Source organism: Colossoma macropomum, unplaced genomic scaffold (assembly GCF_904425465.1).
Source record: "Colossoma macropomum unplaced genomic scaffold, Colossoma_macropomum, whole genome shotgun sequence".
In the NCBI taxonomy this organism is placed as follows: Eukaryota; Metazoa; Chordata; class Actinopteri; order Characiformes; family Serrasalmidae; genus Colossoma; species Colossoma macropomum.
Genome location: NW_023494805.1, coordinates 43,438,735 through 43,457,621, shown reverse-complemented (window position 1 = coordinate 43,457,621; position 18,887 = coordinate 43,438,735). Strand labels below are relative to the sequence as shown.

The window sequence follows — 18,887 nt, the reverse complement described above, 5'->3', positions numbered from 1 at the left end:
TACACTCATAAAACAGAACGACAAGGTACAGTGTAATTATTCACTTCAGTAAAGCTTTAAACATAAAAACTAAACATTACAGCAGATCATAATCACCTCACTGTAAGAGCGCTAATGCCTCTCAGACATTAACACCACACTCAGCACAAGATTCAGATTACGGTTTATTTTAGTAACCTTTTCCCTTTTGTACTCAGTTTATTCTACTTTAGCATATTTTTTTCATTGTTCCGAAAAGCACTTTAGAAATGTGCAAATAAAATGTACTACTATTATTAGGACTCAACTTTATATGTACACTTTACATATCGCTGCTGTCAGGAGAAAACCTCATATCCATTTTTGTCGTTTTTTCAGTTTTTGACATAATTTGAAATGCCAGTTGTTCTTCACATTGTGCGTAAATTTCATGAAGAATGAACCAAAAGAAACGACCCAGAATTACTTGGAAAGACGTCTGGTTCCATTGACTTACATTAAAAGTAAAGAATGTTTTTTCCTTCTCCTGTAAAGTTACCATTTTGGAAATACGAGGTTTTGTTGAGACAGCAGCAATATATGTATATACACACACACACACACACACACACACAGAGAGTTGCTGTCGAAGCAAAACCTTGTATCTTCTAAATAGTAAAGAAAAAAATTATTAACTCATAGAATATGGAGCATAACTAATGGAAAGTACCTTGTATGTTTAGGTTTGAGGGCGAGGCTGTTCTGAATTTTGGTTTTGGTCATTTCGGTCATCCCTAACTGCGTTATTTGAAAACTAAATGCTTACTGGTGGCGTCAGTGCGGACGTAGATGATTTCGCTCTTGGCTCCGTGGACCTGGTGTTCGTCTGAAGCGGAGAGCTGTGTTTTCACCATGATGGCGTACTGCGTCCAGGGCTTGAGGCCCAGGATGAGGTATCCCGGCTCCTGCTGCTCTTTACCTTCCGTGGCTCTGAGCGGCGGGTCCACGTCCGCGATCACCCAGCTGTTAGAGCCGCAGGCGTCCTGCCCGTCAAACTCCGTCACGTTTCTGTAGGGCCTGGACGGCGGGCAGAGAGCAAAACACAGGATCACACACCAGCGCTCAGCTGGACTCTACATTAACAGCCTGGCAAATGGCGAACTGACCACCACCACGACAAACAGTTTATTTAAAATAAATACATAAATAATTTACATAACAATAATTGAACACAACTAAATACACATCCAGTTTAAATTAACTTTGTTGTACAGTTTGTCATATAGTTTGAATCAATGGACAAAACTTATAATTCACATTAATCTATAGCGTATAATTACATAACTTATATAACCTACACAACAGCATATAACTACATAATTACATAACAAGGAATAGCAAAAAATTACATTTACACATTTTCCACTTATCCCAGATGTGGTCATGTATGGTGCCCAAATTTGCTTTTTCAGTTTAGCATTGGAGGTACGAGGCTAAGCTAATAAACACTAGAAGTCAATAGTCACCCAAATCTTTTCTGTAAATACATCCCCAAAGGTTCTCCCAACCTGCTGAACAACCTCATCCGGGTCTCAAATAAGGTGGCGCAGAGTTGTTAATGTGGTTTAGAGTGCAGCATGACTTACTGTTACCTATTGACATGAACTGAAGTGGACTAAACCCTAAACTACATTCAAGACTTCAGAAATCAGCATGTGCTCTGTTCTGAACCAGTTCTGTTCATGTTCACAGATCACACCAAGTTCTACTGTGTCCTAAACCACGACTACAAGTCTGCTCCACCTTAATGAAGAGCTGGATGCAGTCTGAGTGGGTTGAGAGAAGCTTTCGGGATGTATTTGCAGAAAAGATTTGGGTGACCATTGACTTCCAGTGTTTGTTAGCATTGACAGTCTCTAGCACTAAACTAAAGAAGCAAAAAACATGACCACATCTGGGATGAGTGGAAAATTGAGCAAATTAGATTTTTTTGCCAAACCATTCCTTTTATTATTCCAAATATGGCAACTACAATGTCATTTCTGACTAGTTACTGATGATACAATCTGATTTAATTCTATAATAATATAATAATAACACTTCTGCCTGAACTGGAGAAGCAGCTGGCGCTCAGGGTCACTTACGCCTCTTTGTACATGACCATGAAGCCCAGCAGGTCTCTGAAGTCTGGAGGCCAGAACGGCTCCCATTTGATGATGATTTTGTCGGACAGTGTGCGGATCGTCGTGAACTTCAGCGCCTGGCTCTCACCTGAGGAACCAGAACACAAACATCAGCTGCAGCCCGGAGCTCTGAACACAGGCTTCAAGCTAAAAACCTCATTTAAGCTCCTCCTACTCTACCGATGTGCAGACCATCAGACGCTGTGCTTGGCGTCTTAAGCTTCTCTTTAGCTTTAGCACTGGAGCTATGAGGCTAATGTAGCTAACAGGCAGTGCATATCAACTATCTATTAAAAAACATTCGCATGATTAAAGGGTTCTCTGCACGGTAAAATGGTTTCAGATTGATGGAAAATGTGTTGTATATGGTTCTATGCAGTATTTTGAAAATGGTTCTACAGGGAGATTCACTTGAAAGAGGCCCCAAATATTCTGTAATAACTCTCTTTAGGACGAAGCACTCAGAATGAAACAACATGCAATGCGCTTCTCGGTGTCTGGAGCTTCGAACAAGCTGGGGTGCCCCTGCATCGGAGCGATGAGGTAGACGCTGGAAAGCCGCAGAGACGTTTAACCTCCGTTTGCAACTTGCGGATGAATACGCCCGTACTCCTTCATGTGTCTGGCAGAAAACGGAGATCACTTCCAGCATCCAATGCAATCGATTACACGTATATCAAGGTATGTAGCATATTTTTTGGCTCAGATTGCTTCATCATAACGGGAGTTACAGCAGAATATTCAGGGCCTCTTCCGAGTGAATCTCAAAGCACCAAAAAAGGTTGTTCTCTTGTCACACACTCTTAAGATGGTTCCTTAGTAAAGAAAATGGTATATAGAAAATGGCATATGGCTATATAGAACAATGAACATGAACAATTTGCATGATTAAGTAGTTCTTTGCATTGTGAAATGGTTCTACAGCGTGCTGTAGATGGTTCTATATAGAATACGCCCGTACCGCTTCATGTGTCTGGCAGAAAACGGAGATCACTGATGGGTGGAGCAATAGCAGAACGTTTTTTTCAAAAAGGGTTCTGTGTAGCAACAAAAAGCATTCTGCTATTGTTATGATATCAAGAACTCTTGTTGCTATACAAGGCCCTGTTCTATAAGGAACCATCTACAACGCTGCGGAGAAGGGGGCGTGGCCGAGCATCGAATGGGGGATGGAGAAGCCGGTCTGACAGTAGCTGATGATGTTCACCTGTGCCTTGTTTCTGCCAGCCTACTTATAGTCATCTCTTCCTTCAGTAGGTGGCAGAGCCCAGACAGAGAAGGAGACCCGTGAAGGCGCGAGAGCTGAGCCGAGCTGAACTGAGTTGAGCTGAGCTGAGCGAGAAAGAGAAAAAGGACTCAGAGGTCCCAGCGAGCGCATTGTCTTAATTTATCTGTGGGCTGAAAAGCCGAGCGGTTTTTGCGTTGTGTATAAACGATAAAAGCTCTCCGTCTTCATACCTGCCCCCGGGATCCTTCCTCCACCCATCATTGAGGTTGTTACAAACACATTCTCCATCAATCTGAAGAACTCTTTCACCATGCAAAGAACCCCTTAAACATACAAAGGGTTCTTGGAGTATTAATGGTTCTACATAGAACCATGGTCTCTACTGAAGAGCCTTTGAAGAAGCATCTTTAAGTGTGCAAGTGTGACATCTTAAGAATAGCAGAACATTTTCTGGTTCTACATAGAACCCTAATTATTACTGCAGCTGCGGACCAACAGCTGCTCTGTAGTTACTGTATATTGTAGAAAAGAGTTTATTTATTATATAATAGTTTGTATTTATTGTATTTATAAATATCTGTGATGAGAAGAAATAACAATAAAGCTGACTCTGAAAAATAATTATCATATCAATTTGCGTGACGCCTCTGCGTATGCAGGCATACTGTCGCTGTTGGAACGAAACCCTGTACCTCCATTTTTGTTGTTTTTTTGCTACAATCTGAAAATACCAGCTAGACTTTACACTTCGCGAGCATTTTATAATGAACGGACCAATAGAATCAGTCCAAAATGAACTGGAATAAAAACTTTAACTCACATTATAAGTTAAGAATGTTTCTGTTTTGGAGATACGAGGTTTGTTTTTCCGACAGCGGTGGCGTACAGCATCCCTGCCTTCTACCCGGATTTGTTTAGTTTTATGATGTATTGTATTTTATGAGCGTTTGCATGTTTCCTCACAGGACGCCTGGTCTCCGTTGGTTTTGGAGGCGATGTCGTTCTTGACCTGGCGGTGTTTGGTCCCTGTGACGTCCTCCATCTTGCGTATTTCGGCCATGCAGAGTTTGGAGTTGTGGTGGAAGAACATGCGGCCCTGCAGGATGGTCAGGTTGTGTTTGGACCAATCCCAGAGCTGCCGCAGATTCTGGTTATCCAGGGCGTAGAACGAGTAGTTCCTTTAAGAGACGGACACGAAACAGGAAATTGAATATCATAAAAAAAGAAATGAAATGCTTATCTGACTCCTTCCAGGTCTGAACATAAGGCTCAGCAGCTTTAACTCCGAGACGGACTGAGATGCTCATTATTTTGCTTTTATTAGTTTGGATCATATCTAGCTTGTCTGACGTTTGTTTTTCTGGTGTTTTTAAGGTTTTTACTTTTAAATCATCCCATTTACTTTCCCTCCTGTTGTACAGTCATATGCAGAAAACTAAACATCCTTAGTTAAATGACGTTTTGTTGATTTTCTAAGTGAAAAACCCACAAATATGCCATTTTCCTGCAAATTTTGTGCACAGTTTCTATGTATTTGCTGAAATTGACATACTGTAAAAATAATACTATAATAATATTATAATATTATTATAATATTATTAATCATTTATGCCTTATTTGTTCCCCCCAACATCTTTAATTCAGCAAATAAACAGTATTTGTGCATTAAAATGTGCAGATGTGCGTTCTCTCTAGAGGATGTGTTCATTATTTGCACTTATTCAGAAATGTTTACATACGACTCCTTATAAATGTTTTATAAGTTCGTTTTTAAACTTTTTTTTAAGCTATTTGAAAGTGTTGACTGTGCTTTACATGTGTAAACATTTCACCGTGAGAAATTCACCTTAAAGACTTCAGTAAATTCTATAACAGATGTTACGGTGAAGGTTAAATGGGACGCTAAGTGTGACGGGTTTTCTTACCCGACTTCCTGCGTCTCTCCGCGGATGAGTCTGAGCTTGCGGAGGAAAGAGAGGGAGACGAGGGCGTACGAGCGGCGCACAGTCAGATAGCCTGTTATCTCCTCCAGCTGACCCAGGTTAGCCTCCAGCTCCGCCGCGATGTTATCTACAGGAATAAAACAATAATAAAACCACCACAAACAAAACACACACACACCTCTGTAAGGTAAACTGAGGTCCTGTTCAGACCTCAGCTTTATTTGGGCTGTCAGACATTTGTTTTCACAACAACAACAGGTTTTACTCAGCTAATACGCTCAGATTCAGATTACAGACTAGGATTTTATTATTTTTAGTCTGTGTCACTTGGCCGACCGCTCAGATTAAACACCGATTTGGCTGGTCGAAGCCTTTTTCAGCATAAAACTCTGTATGACTGATTCAAAGTCTAGTGCCGACACTGAAAATGAATGCTTTCCTCCTTAAAGTTACATTTTTGGAGAGGTTTTGCTGCTACATTCATAGATAAATACACAATATGGGGTGGGCAATATGACGATATCACTATCGTGATACACTGTGGCACAATATGCATTTCCGTCAATACTTAAACAAAACTGACAGACTGCATGTTCCATCATACAGAGAGCATAATTAGCCCTGTTTAACTATATTTGGTGCAATACAGCACAAAAAAACTGAACAAAAATCACTGTATTCATAATATTTAATACTATATTTTAAATCTGGCATTTTTTTCTGTTCTAGAAACCTCAGAAAAAAGAAATATTGTGATACATAAATAATGTGATACATACTGTGATTGTGATGCATATGTGATAAATAAACATTGTCATACATATAGTTTACATATCGTTACATAATCGTCACACTCTCGCCTTGATTAATCAAGCTGTACCCCTACACGATTCTCTATCTGTGTAAATGAACTCCAGTCAGTTTGGATGTTATATTTTGTGCCATATCATCCAACCCAACTTCCTCCCACACCTATCTGTGCTTCCAGTTTCACATCATTCCAACAGAGAAAACTTTTCATCAAGCTAGTGACCAGCGGCCTGCTCTGCACACGGCGACAACAATGAGCCTTTCAGAGAAGGATTGAGCGCCTCCTCTGTCAGCTCCTCTAAAGAGAGTTTCTTCCTTCTGCTCTTCGCCTGCCTACAGCTGTTTACCATGCGGTGTGTGTGGATCTGTGTACAAAAGCCTTCGCTGTTCAGTTCTGTGGCTGATGTCGTTTAATACAGCAGATCAAATCAGATCAGTTCCCCTCATCAAAAAGTTTGCGAACTTCACGGCATCTTTAAGAAAAAGTTTCAGGAATTTTATCTGAAACAGTCTGAACTACATATCCTTCATGTCACTTTGTTTCCTGCGGGTCAGTTTTTGTTGAAGCACTGTTCTGAAGAACTCTGGCCCCTACTTCCCATACTTAAACAGTGATCTGTGATTGGTGGGTTCGCATGTCAAACGAAACCTTTCTGTTAAAGTAGGTGGTGCTCAGCAACGTTGAGCGATAAAACCTACTACAATCCAGAGGTCTGGCTCTCAGCACAGTCTAACACACTGGCCCAGCGGTAAGCGATGTGAGAGACAACCTACACCACCCGTGTGTGGGAAAGCATCGCTCTGCCATTCCACCCACAAATGGAAGAGGAGAAACTCCTCCATGAAGTTGAGAAAAGGTAGGATCACTATGACCCTTCTGGAAGTTAGAGATGAACACCGTCTGCTTTGTGTCACTGATTGATATGTAACTGGTTCATTAAGTAGACTTATCAGATAGCCCAACACCAGGGGGCGGTATAATGTTACACAACTGACAGAAAGTTTGGGCTGTGATTTCTTCTCTCATATTTTTTTGTACTTCAAATATTTCAGCTGATCACAGCGCCCATATGTTAATGCAATGATCTGTGAAACTCAGAGTGGGCGTACTTCCTCCTCTGATGTTGATGACCAGGCTGCCGTTCAGCACCGTGCAGCCTCTGAGCGCCTGCGCCGCCGTCACCGAGTCCACCGTCTTCAGCCCCATACACACTTTAGGACACAAACCCGCACAGGGAGTGCAGTTCAACCTGCAGAGACACACACAAAAGGTTTTAAACACACATGATCACACGTTCTTCATCAGCTTATAAAATACGGAACGTTACAGCTTAATCAGGTTTATTTAGCTCTCAAAAGAAATTTAACGCAAAGTGTGGCCATTATAAATGTCTCCCACTACACCTCAGCGGCTATACATTTCAAATACTTATGGACCCCATTTACACGATCACTTCATGCGTCTTGAGCATCAGGATTATATCTGGATAAAAAGCAAGTGTAAAAACACCCAAGACTCATTTAACCAGATACAGTTCTGATCACTCAGACCACTGATCAGATCTGATCACTCAGACCACTGATCAGATCTGATCACTCAGACTACTTCAGGAGGTGAACTGAGACACATTTGAGCCACATGTTATAGCAGCGTAAACACATCTGTCTCTCCAAGATGCATTCGACAACAAAAACCCCTCCCAGTACAACCAAAACCCCTCCCAGTACAACCAAAACTCCGGTTCAACTTAACAATTAATAGGTAATTGGGTGCTGTGTAATGAGCTGATTTGCATATTCCGCTCCAAACCTATTACCCCTCTGCTGCCGGGTTTGGAGCAGTAGAGGGGTAACGGGTTTGGAGCAGTAGAGGGGTAACGGGTTTGGAGCAGTAGAGGGGTAATGGGTTTGGAGCAGTAGAGGGGTAACGGGTTTGGAGCAGTAGAGGGGTAACGGGTTTGGAGCAGTAGAGGGGTGATAGGTTTGGAGCAGTAGAGGGGTAACGGGTTTGGAGCAGTAGAGGGGTGATAGGTTTGGAGCAGTAGAGGGGTAACGGGTTTGGAGCAGTAGAGGGGTAATGGGTTTGGAGCAGTAGAGGGGTAACGGGTTTGGAGCAGTAGAGGGGTACCGGGTTTGGAGCAGTAGAGGGGTAACCGGTTTGGAGCAGTAGAGGGGTAACCGGTTTGGAGCAGTAGAGGGGTACCGGGTTTGGAGCAGTAGAGGGGTACCGGGTTTGGAGCAGTAGAGGGGTAACGGGTTTGGAGCAGTAGAGGGGTAATGGGTTTGGAGCAGTAGAGGGGTACCGGGTTTGGAGCAGTAGAGGGGTAATGGGTTTGGAGCAGTAGAGGGGTAATGGGTTTGGAGCTGTAGAGGGGTAATGGGTTTGGAGCTGTGGGGTAACGGGTTTGGAGCAGTAGAGGGGTAACGGGTTTGGAGCAGTAGAGGGGTAATGGGTTTGGAGCAGTAGAGGGGTAACGGGTTTGGAGCAGTAGAGGGGTAATGGGTTTGGAGCAGTAGAGGGGTAACGGGTTTGGAGCAGTAGAGGGGTAACGGGTTTGGAGCTGTAGAGGGGTAACCGGTTTGGAGCTGTAGAGGGGTAACCGGCTTGGAGCAGTAGAGGGGTACCGGGTTTGGAGCTGTAGAGGGGTAACGGGTTTGGAGCAGTAGAGGGGTACCGGGTTTGGAGCTGTAGAGGGGTAACCGGTTTGGAGCAGTAGAGGGGTAATGGGTTTGGAGCAGTAGAGGGGTACCGGGTTTGGAGCTGTAGAGGGGTAACCGGTTTGGAGCAGTAGAGGGGTAACGGGTTTGGAGCAGTAGAGGGGTACCGGGTTTGGAGCTGTAGAGGGGTAACGGGTTTGGAGCAGTAGAGGGGTACCGGGTTTGGAGCTGTAGAGGGGTAACGGGTTTGGAGCAGTAGAGGGGTAACCGGTTTGGAGCAGTAGAGGGGTAACGGGTTTGGAGCTGTAGAGGGGTAACGGGTTTGGAGCTGTAGAGGGGTAACCGGTTTGGAGCTGTAGAGGGGTAACGGGTTTGGAGCAGTAGAGGGGTAACGGGTTTACAGAGGAGAGATGTTGATGCCAAAGTGCTTCAGCCGCGAGACACAAACAGCGCTCTGTGATCTGAACTCTCTCTCCGCTCACCTGAGGCAGGAACGTGCAGACGGCCTCGTCACCCTGAGCGCTGTAATTGTGTTTATGAGCTCCGCTGTGCTGTGCTGCTCTCTTTGTTTGCTGTAATCTTGCAGGAAATGAAGGACAGAACGTTCCGCACTTTCATCTAATTAGAGCAGGTGGACAGAAACACGTCCTTCCTAACGCTGCGGTAGCCTCTTACTTTAAGGCCAGAAACACTCAACACAAAAACGTGAACGCAAATGTCAACGTCTGGATAAAGCACTGTAAACCCAACTGGGGGTGGAGCTTCCCCTGTAAACAAACTCCATGCTGAGCATTACGAGCTTTTCCTACTCATTTTCCGACCAGAATACGGCCTCCTTCATAACACCTGTTATAGTTTCACTGTTCATGGCAGTTTACTAACTGATTTTAGCTTATTGGCTAAGCACAGCTGCACACAAGTCACCCCACTGACACCAAGCACACCATTCATCTTACTTTATTTCTGCAGATCAGTGTGCAGGACTGTGCTGTGATGAGTATATAATTACTGTGATTTTAGCTCGCTGGACCCCCGCAGCTACAAAAGACACCCCGCCACTGATGCCAATTACGTCATTCATCTTACTTTATTACTGCAGATCAGCGTGCAGCACTACTCTCACATGTATATCTATTTCTTCGCTTTTGCATTTCTACTGTTTATGTTTTGCGAGTTACCTCACTTGCTAACTGCACCAACACAGGGCAACATACTGCTGCTTCCCAGTCGTCTTTGTTTCTTCAGGAAAAACAAGTTTCCCACCAGGAGGCACCACATGAACACCCTTCAAAGTCTGAGTTGTGACGCCAACAGCGGAGGACAGAGACGAAGAGTCAAACAACAGAGCGCAAATGTTCTGATGTTAAGTATGTAAAGTATGTTACGTAAAGTTAACCCAGATTTTATTGCTGCTTTGTATGAGTTCATCAGTAAAACGTCGGTAAAACAGGTCAAAACCCAAAGTGTCTGTTTACACCTCACTTTAACACGAGTTTTTGGTGATCAGATCCTGTTCAGATCCTCACCTGAGTGCACGAAAAGCCAGCTGTAAACTAGAGGTCTGTCGTTTATCGTGATAAACTACGCAACGATAAAATTTTCAGAGGATATCGTAAATATCAGTACTTAAAGATCACTGACCAACAAACGTTTCATCACAAGGTGAACGTTATCAGGCCTGTTTAATGCAGCGCAGTTTGTAAATCATTGAATAGAAATTATTGTGTAACTAGAATAACTAGATTTATTATTATTACATTATTTCTATATGTGGCACTACAAGTTCTATTCTGTCTGTTCCAACTTAAATCTTAGAAAAACTAAACACTGTGATGCATATCGTGTATTGTGAAACTTTTATATCTCACAGTTCTATTCAGTCAAACAGAGTAAAGTCTTACATACGGACTCTGGTAGCAAACGTCAACTTTTTCTCCTCCATTGTGTTGGCCTACGTGTCTCCACCCGTGTTGGGGAAGCGGTTGTGATTGTGTGTTTATAAAAGCTCTAAAATCTTACAGTGTATCCTGGTGGAAATCTGCCAAGGAGGAATATTTAAAGTGAGCGATGGCTTTGTGTCCGACTGTGACGGAGTCAGTAACTCTTCTTTGTGTAAACAGATCCTCCTTCATTGTGTTTGTTCATTAGTCAAGAGGGATGAAAGATTAAATGTTTTTATATCGAAAACTGCATTTTAAGAGTGCAATTTTCTAAACTCAAGAGCTGCAATTTTTTAAATTATAGGCTACGTTATCAAAAACATTGTCTTAAGTTTTAAGTCTGCCTGTAGATGAGTTAGACCAATCACATGCAATCAAACCTTCATGTGTTGTGACATCACAACCACAACTTACCGGCAGTTTGGCTCACTGCACTTAGGTTTTTAGCCTTAAGCCAGAAAAGGAGGATATTCTGAACTTCTTGCAGGTCTGAGCAGCTACACTCAGCTTACGCCATATGGTTTCGGAATGTTGGTATCGGTGCATTTTTATGAATATGAGGAAATGAGCACCGTATCAGGCCGATAGCCAATAGCAGTATGGGTATCGATGCACCCCTGAAAAATACGATCAAAAACGATGAATACAAACTTCAACGTTTCACACACTGCACTGCACCAAATCCAGCTAAACAGGACTACTTATGCTCTCTTTGTAAGCTGGACAGTATTTATTAAGTACTGATCACTTCAGCGATATATTCAGAAAAGGATATTGTCAGTATTTATCACAAAGATGATAAAATATTGTCAGACTGCCCATCAGACTGTCCGACTGTAGTTGTACATCGCTGTACTGAAGATATTCGCCCTGATTACAGAGCTCTAAATCAGACGGCACAGCACGGCATCTCAACACACCCTAGAAAATTGGGTGCGTCCATCCGTCCGTCAGTTCTGCAGCCAGACACCTGACAACCAACACCCACAAACACGCAGACAGACAGACAGACAGACAGACGGACAGGGCAGCAGTGTCGGAGTGTTGTAACTGCTGTTTTCTAACAAAAGGCAGAAGGAACCACAGCACAGCGGCCGTCCAGCTGCAGTGATTTGTGTGTCTGGTGTCCGAGCTGTAACACGGCTAACCTCGGTCACTCGCTCACTCTCTCTCATATAGCGGGGCGTGGTGAGGTCAGCTACCATGTGGCAACTACAGGTCAGTTCAGGGGAGAAGAAATGTTTTACTGCATGAATTATGAAACACAAAACAAAAACAGACGTTTTTATGATTTTTCTTTTTGAAGATGCCATAATTAATATAATTTAGGGATGAAAATGATTAACCTCTGACCCACAAACCACTGCTCGACCAATGACATCAGTTAAAACAAAAATAAACAATAAAACATTATGCGCTCATTTGCATACAGTTCATACAGCTGCGCTACATATTTCACCAACTGCAGCCGATCAAATGACCAGGATGAGACGTGGTGAGTTGGTCCGTAATGCAAGAGGACGTTTATCTGGACCGGATCACCTTCTGATTTTTAATTTGAAACCATTAATAAACCCTTTATAAAAGGTATTTAAAGTACTGTATTGCATCATTAAGAAGGCCGCGTCTCCATGTTGGTGGGTGAGCTGTAGCTCTGATGGAGCTCGTCTCATCACCGTTACTGCACATACAGCTCTGCAGGAGAACGAACACCAACAACGCAGACCAGAATGACCACAAACACATGAACAGATATGTGGTCACTTTAAATGCGTCTCCAGAAACACTACGAGGAGAAGACCAGCTGATTGGTGGATCCGGATGACCTGCACATCTCCAGAGCTTCTCATTTCAATTTCCCGTTCCACCTTAAATGGAGCTGTGGTTACATTCTGGCTCCTCAGGCATCAGAACTGCTGCTCCATTTAAGGTGGAACGGGAAAATTCGAATAAGAATCTGGTGAATATCTGACTTCAGCTTCATATCACTGAAGAATTAGGGGTGATAATAAATAATTGCCCCCCTCTTTGAAGGCATACGATGCCCTAAATGTAACTAAAGCCCAGCAGTGAGGAGCTGAACTTTACCCTCCTCTGCTGTCACTGCAGACTGGCAGGGTCTCCTACAGAGCAGCGCTGGTAGCTGTTAATGAAGTGATGCTCTTTTTATTTAAGGGTCTCATTTCAGAGGGAAGATCTCAACCACTGCCCTGTAACTCAGCTCCAAGGGGCAACACTCGAAAACAAGGGGTAGGGGTAAAAATCAGAAATGGGCCTAAGGGTATTTTGCCTCTAAAGACAAGGAGCAAAAAAATAGCTGAAACTGCTTTGTGTGTCGTTGTTCCAGAGCTTGAATTAGTTTTGTTTACTGTAGGAAAACATTTTTTTATTACTAAGTCGATTTTTTGACTACAGACCACTTGCTCCCCCTCATTATTGGTCCAAGGACCACCAGAGGGTGCTTCGGGCCAGTGGCTGAGAAACCCTGATCTATACGGTTGTATGTAAATTAATACAGCTTGGAGGTCGTGAATATGAGGGTCTCCTCGTGTCTGTACTCACGTGGTGGAGTTGATGGTGGTGTACCCTGATGGGCACTCAGGAATGCACGCCCCCTGGTGGATGACGTACTCGTGGCACTCGCCGCCTTTGCCCTGCTTGCCCTGCTTGCACTTGTTGTGCAGAGCCTGGCAGAAGGCGAAGTCCACACATCTCCAGCCTTTGAAGGTGTAGAACCCCGGGGGGCACCTCTCCACACACACCCCCTGGTGGAGGAAGTTCCTGCAGGCCACGCATTTGCTGGGAGAGTTCGGCTCCACACAGCCGCCCAGGCACTGATCGTGGCAGCACTGGTTATCCTTGGTGCAGGCGCGGTGCTTACAGGAGGACGGACACACTGCGGAGAGAGAGGAGAGGAAAGAACGAGGGATCAGAGCTGGACGACAAAGACAAGACCGAGGGTGATGTTCTGTACCCAACAATGAACGGGAGACGGGGGCTTATCGAGCATGTTTGTGGTTAAATACTCACATAAGGATGTTCTAACATGAATATCGTGATTTATTCACATCAGTTTAATAACAAACAGAGCTCGGCTCTCATGTAGTTTAATTTCCACAGTTTTTATGGGCAAATAATAAACTGTCAATAAGAGTCTTAATAAAGTAAATTAAATAATTCACGTCTTTCACTAATAGTGCTACTGCTACGGCTGCTTTGACCTCTGAAGCGTCCCTCATAGCACAGAACCTCCAAAATGGGGGTCGGGATTGAACCATTCTCACTTCAAATCTAGATCATACATACATGTACATGCAGGTGGTACCGAGGTGATGGTGGGCGTTTTCACTCGATGATTGGTCAGGACGGCGGGAGGGAAAACATGCTGAGATATTATTGGTTGGTATAATATAATATAATATAACTAGAAACGTGCATTTCCTGAGGGAAACGCAGAACGGTTGCACAGCTTAAATGGTTCCTACTCCCTGCTATGTTTTTCATAGGCGGTTACTATCCCAGGTGGTTGCTAAGGTGTTGGTAAGTGTTAGCTACGTGTTGTTGAAATTGAATGGGGATCTATGGAAGGAATGAGGGATAAAAAAAAAAAACACAGGGGAGTGCGGGTCAGTATGGCTGTGGATTAGAGTTTGAGGTCCTACCCTTAGTGAGTCCATGTAGTTTGGTGTCTGTTGGGCAACAAAGTAATAAGAGTGTGTGTGTGGTGGTGAAAGTGAATGGGAGTCTATGGGAGAAATGAGGGATGAAAAGACAAAAAAAAGACAAACAGATGAGTGCGGGTCAGAACATTGAATCCGTGCTTGGGGGGCTGCCCTGAGAAAGTATATGCGAAACGGTGTCTTTTAGCAGAAGTACAGTAGATTGTCATGCAATTTTTCACCCCATTCATTCCAACGGAATTTAATGAAGGTTGCACGAAAACCATACATCTAATCAAAAAGCTGTATACAAGCCTGAATCACACAATCAGACCGGACAATCTGGAGTCGGAACGGTGTTGATATCTCGAAAACCACAGCAGAAAAATAAAAAAAAGTAAAGAATGGTATAAAACGAAGAACAGTATTGCTACGCACTGCAAAGCCAAACATCAGACGGCATTTATGTAGGATTTGGGGATTTGGAGCCCCCTCTGGGGGACATGTATAATTGCACACAATGTGTGGAAGAACACTTCGTAGCATCGGTTGTGCTTCGGACCCCCGAAAGCGGATGAATCTCAACTTTTGCGAGTGCATTGAAAAGAGAACTCAGTCTAAACTGAAGGAGCGTCTCTGAGGATGAGAGTGAATTATCTACTACTGTATCACATCTTCATCAGTGTGATGTTGATTCTGAGATCATTTGAGGCCGAAACATCGAGCCGGACCTTCTTTTAGAGTCTGTGTGTGACGTTAATACGTAAAGACGTACGACGTGGAGTGAAAAACTCGATGCCACTGACTTTTAAATGATTATTTCAGGCTTTACAGGCTATTTTAGCCTGTTTATATTCTCCTCACCCAACAGTGACACTTGTTTCAGCTTTAACAAAAAATCTTACATAGCGCTGATTTAAAGACAACAAAGTCACAGGAATTTTGTCTCTGAATGATACGACACAATGTACTGTGCTTAAAATGACCAAGAACACGAAATAACGATTGTTATTTTGATCTGAGGTCGACTTTAAAGAGCCAAACTGTCTCCAGATCAGTTCAGACCGAGTTTTATAGCCAGTGTGGCTGGAGTTCCAGCAGAGCGGCCAGCGGTCAGGAGGACAGGACACACGAGCGGTGGATCTCCGTTATGCAACTCCTAAAATGGAGTAACCGCATTCCTCCCTCTCTCTCCCTGTGTCTCTCTCTCTCTCTGTGTGTCTCTCTCTCTCTCTCTCTCTCTCTGTGTCTCTCTCTCTCTCTCTCTCTCTCTGTGTGTGTCTCTCTCTCTCTCTCTCTCTCTCTTTCTCTCTGCACACAGAAACTCAGAGCGGCCAACAGTTTGACAAGACGTTGGACTCTCTCGTCCTGGTTTCGAGGAAAACTCCAGAGCGTTTACATATTTCCTCACCCCCCTCGCCCCCCCCCACCCACCAGCGCTCTTTAAAATGCTTTATTTGGTCACATGTAAGACAATTTAAAGGGCCCGTATCACTGAAAACTGAACATTCGTAACAAAATAAGAGTGATTTTCTATATACAAACATTTTAAAGCGTCGAATCGTGCCAGTCCTTACAGAAACTGAACTGCAAAAACAGCCCATTCTGAGTGTTGCTTTTGTGATGTCACAAAAAAAAACAATAATAAAGAATTACATACAAAACTGCACAAAAGTCTCGAGCAACAAAGCACATTGTTTAAAACCATTTATCGCCGCAACAAGTGTGTTTAATGAACTCATATGTAAAACCAGTACTTACTATATTAATGTTTTGTATTTATTATTCTGATATTAGAGTTTATTACAGTAAATAAACACTTACAGCCCAGATAAACAGCTCTTTAATTATAACAAAAGTTGGCAGAGCATCGTATATGTTGACAGCTGACATTGTCAGCATGTGATATTTTCGCTGCATTACTCAGGCAAGCACACATCAAAATCACAACTGAACCATATTGTGGGTCAAGCATCATAATTTCACAACGTACCATCAGAACATAGCTTTGTGTAAGACTGCTTTATCCCAGTGATAATGTACTGTGAAAACATCGTCTCATTTCAAAACACAGCAGACCAGAAAGTCCACAAATGGAAAAAAAGCCCATTTTGAACTCTCTGCTTTTGTGATGTCACAAAAAAAATAGCCCATTTACAGAACTGTGCAAAAGTCTTGGGCACCTAAGAACTTTGTTTAAAACCATTTATCTTTGCAACAAGTGTGAAAAAAACGGCATAACAAAAATTACCATTTGGTTAAAATAAAAAAAACCTCTTTAATAAACATTAAGAAAGTGATGCTAATAATGCAGGGCATGAATAAAAAACTGGAACTCTCGCGATTTGAAATACTGCATCGTGATGATAGTGTGATTTTATATTGTCCTGACACTGAATCACAATATTGTGCTGTGATATCATTATGTGACAACACTGTGTTGCACTATTGTACAATGATACTGTATTGAGTTACTGTATTATGTGAATACTGCACTGTGATAAAACTGTATCAAGAGAATATCATATTGTGACATCATATCATTAGTATTGTATTGTGATAATACTGTATTGTGATAACACTGTACTGTGATATCGTATCACGGAGCCTCTGGCCATTCTCACCTGTAATACTAGAGCAAAAAAGGAGAGAGAGAGAGAGAGAGGAGTAAAGCCGTATCGGGACAGGGTCAGCTCTCCGTGGTAAAGGGGGGTGATGCCAGTTTAGCTCAGGACGTCTGTAATGTTTACGAGCGATTTGGACAGGATGAGAAATCTCGGTATAGATGACAGAGATGGAGCGACGCGGCAGAAAATAAAAGTTAAAGCATTTAATGTAGCCGTTATTTTGTTTACCCTAACGTGTACGCAGCGCATCACCATTAGCCTGGAATTCACAGCAAACCGTGAACTTCGCTTCATTTTTATTTCCTGTAATTTTACACACGCTGAGTTGCACTCGTGAGAAAAGGCGGTAACGTTTCATAGCTTACAGAGAACAAGAGTGAACTCACTCAACTGCTCCCTTAATAAAGAAACTCCTTTTCCCAGGATATGATGGCATTTTCACTGACATATCGATTCACACAGGATCAATAACTAACATACTACCAGGATTTCCATCAGACGCTCAACACCTGAAAGTGAACGAAAAAAACTCTGCAAGATCAGCACTACGACAGCACTTTCACTGACATGTTGATTCACATGGGATTATTATAATCTGAGGTTATTTTTAAGGCTCGTTTTATTGAAGGTAAAAGGCGCTGGAATCTTTACTGACTGCAGTCTGTAAACATGACTGACCCGGCGCATTCGGACAGGACTAAAATCACTGAGAAACACTGGTAATAATAAGACTACCTCGCATTAGACTCACCCCGTCTGAACAGGGTCTAAGACTGAACGTGTTGGGAAGTTTACGGTTATACTGAGCGGAGGGAAAATGACCTTCATCCACCAAACAAACTCAACACGTGCACACAGAGGCCTGTCTCTGAGAGAAGAGGTTAAAAATAAACCACACATGAGGAGAGAGAGCGCGAGAGTGCGCGAGAGCGAGCCTGTCCAACAGCCTCAGTGCAGGAGCTGGGCCGCAGGCGTGTATCAAACACGGTCGTAGAGTAATGAAAGAGAGTTAAAGGGCCTGTACCCTACGCTCTTCTGCACTTCATTTCAGAGGTCCATCTATGACGCGTGTGTTGCTGTATGGACCAAAAACTGGGGCTGAAAGATTTTGGCTGAATATCTAATCGTGATTTTTCTGACCACAGACTGCGATTTAAACTGCAGACGTTTATAACTGAGGGGTTAATTGAGGTTTGGGCTCTTTTGGCTATGAAGAGCAGCGTATATTTTTTCTGGCTTGAGACTTGAACCGTTACCACAGAGCGCCAGCCTGACAGTTATTTGTGGTTGTGATGTCACAGCAGTCCACAAGCTCTATGCTATCAGGCAAAATTTACCTACGTAAAGCTTGCATCGTATCAAGGCTGTTGATTATAGACTAAGACTAATAAAAATTGCGCTCTTTCGATCTTTCAGCCGCACCAAAAACACACCAGGCAATTTTCACATGACTCTCTTTATCCCTCAGGATTAAACAGACTGTCTGCGTTACTGTGCCTTTAAGACGGACATATGTAAATGAGCCCTCCCTATAAGTTCAGTGTGGGAGGAGCTGAACGCTGTAGGCTGAGTAGGTGGATGTACCTGTAACGGTTTTGTGACATCACAAAAACAAAAAAGGGCTGATTCTGCAGCTTAGCTGACCGTATAGATCGTGTGAACAGTGTTTACACACAATCAGGGTTTCCATCAGACGGTCAACACCTGTACGGAAAAAATCAAGTTGAATTAAAATCTCATGTAAAACACCAGAGAGAAGAAAGATCTAAGAGCTTTAAGTTGGAAGCTGCTTCAGTGTTGCTACGAGACACGGCTATGAGAGCGCCAGTGTGCTGTGAGGGCCTTACTTGGTGGTTGTTAGGTGGCTGGTATCCCAGGTGG

The 18,887-nt window shown here is 43.1% G+C and overlaps 1 protein-coding gene across 1 annotated transcript in view; it reads right to left on the bottom strand.

Annotated features, from left to right (window-relative positions):
- insra (insulin receptor a) overlaps positions 1 to 18,887 on the bottom strand; it is a 94,837-nt gene that overhangs the window by 22,029 nt on the left and 53,921 nt on the right. The window contains exons 3-8 of the mRNA XM_036597563.1: positions 13,283 to 13,616; positions 7,233 to 7,372; positions 5,295 to 5,439; positions 4,333 to 4,547; positions 2,103 to 2,229; positions 785 to 1,035 (exon numbers count right to left, since the gene is read on the bottom strand). Coding sequence (XP_036453456.1) covers positions 785 to 1,035; positions 2,103 to 2,229; positions 4,333 to 4,547; positions 5,295 to 5,439; positions 7,233 to 7,372; positions 13,283 to 13,616 — 1,212 coding nt within the window. The remainder of the gene's footprint in view (positions 1 to 784; positions 1,036 to 2,102; positions 2,230 to 4,332; positions 4,548 to 5,294; positions 5,440 to 7,232; positions 7,373 to 13,282; positions 13,617 to 18,887) is intronic.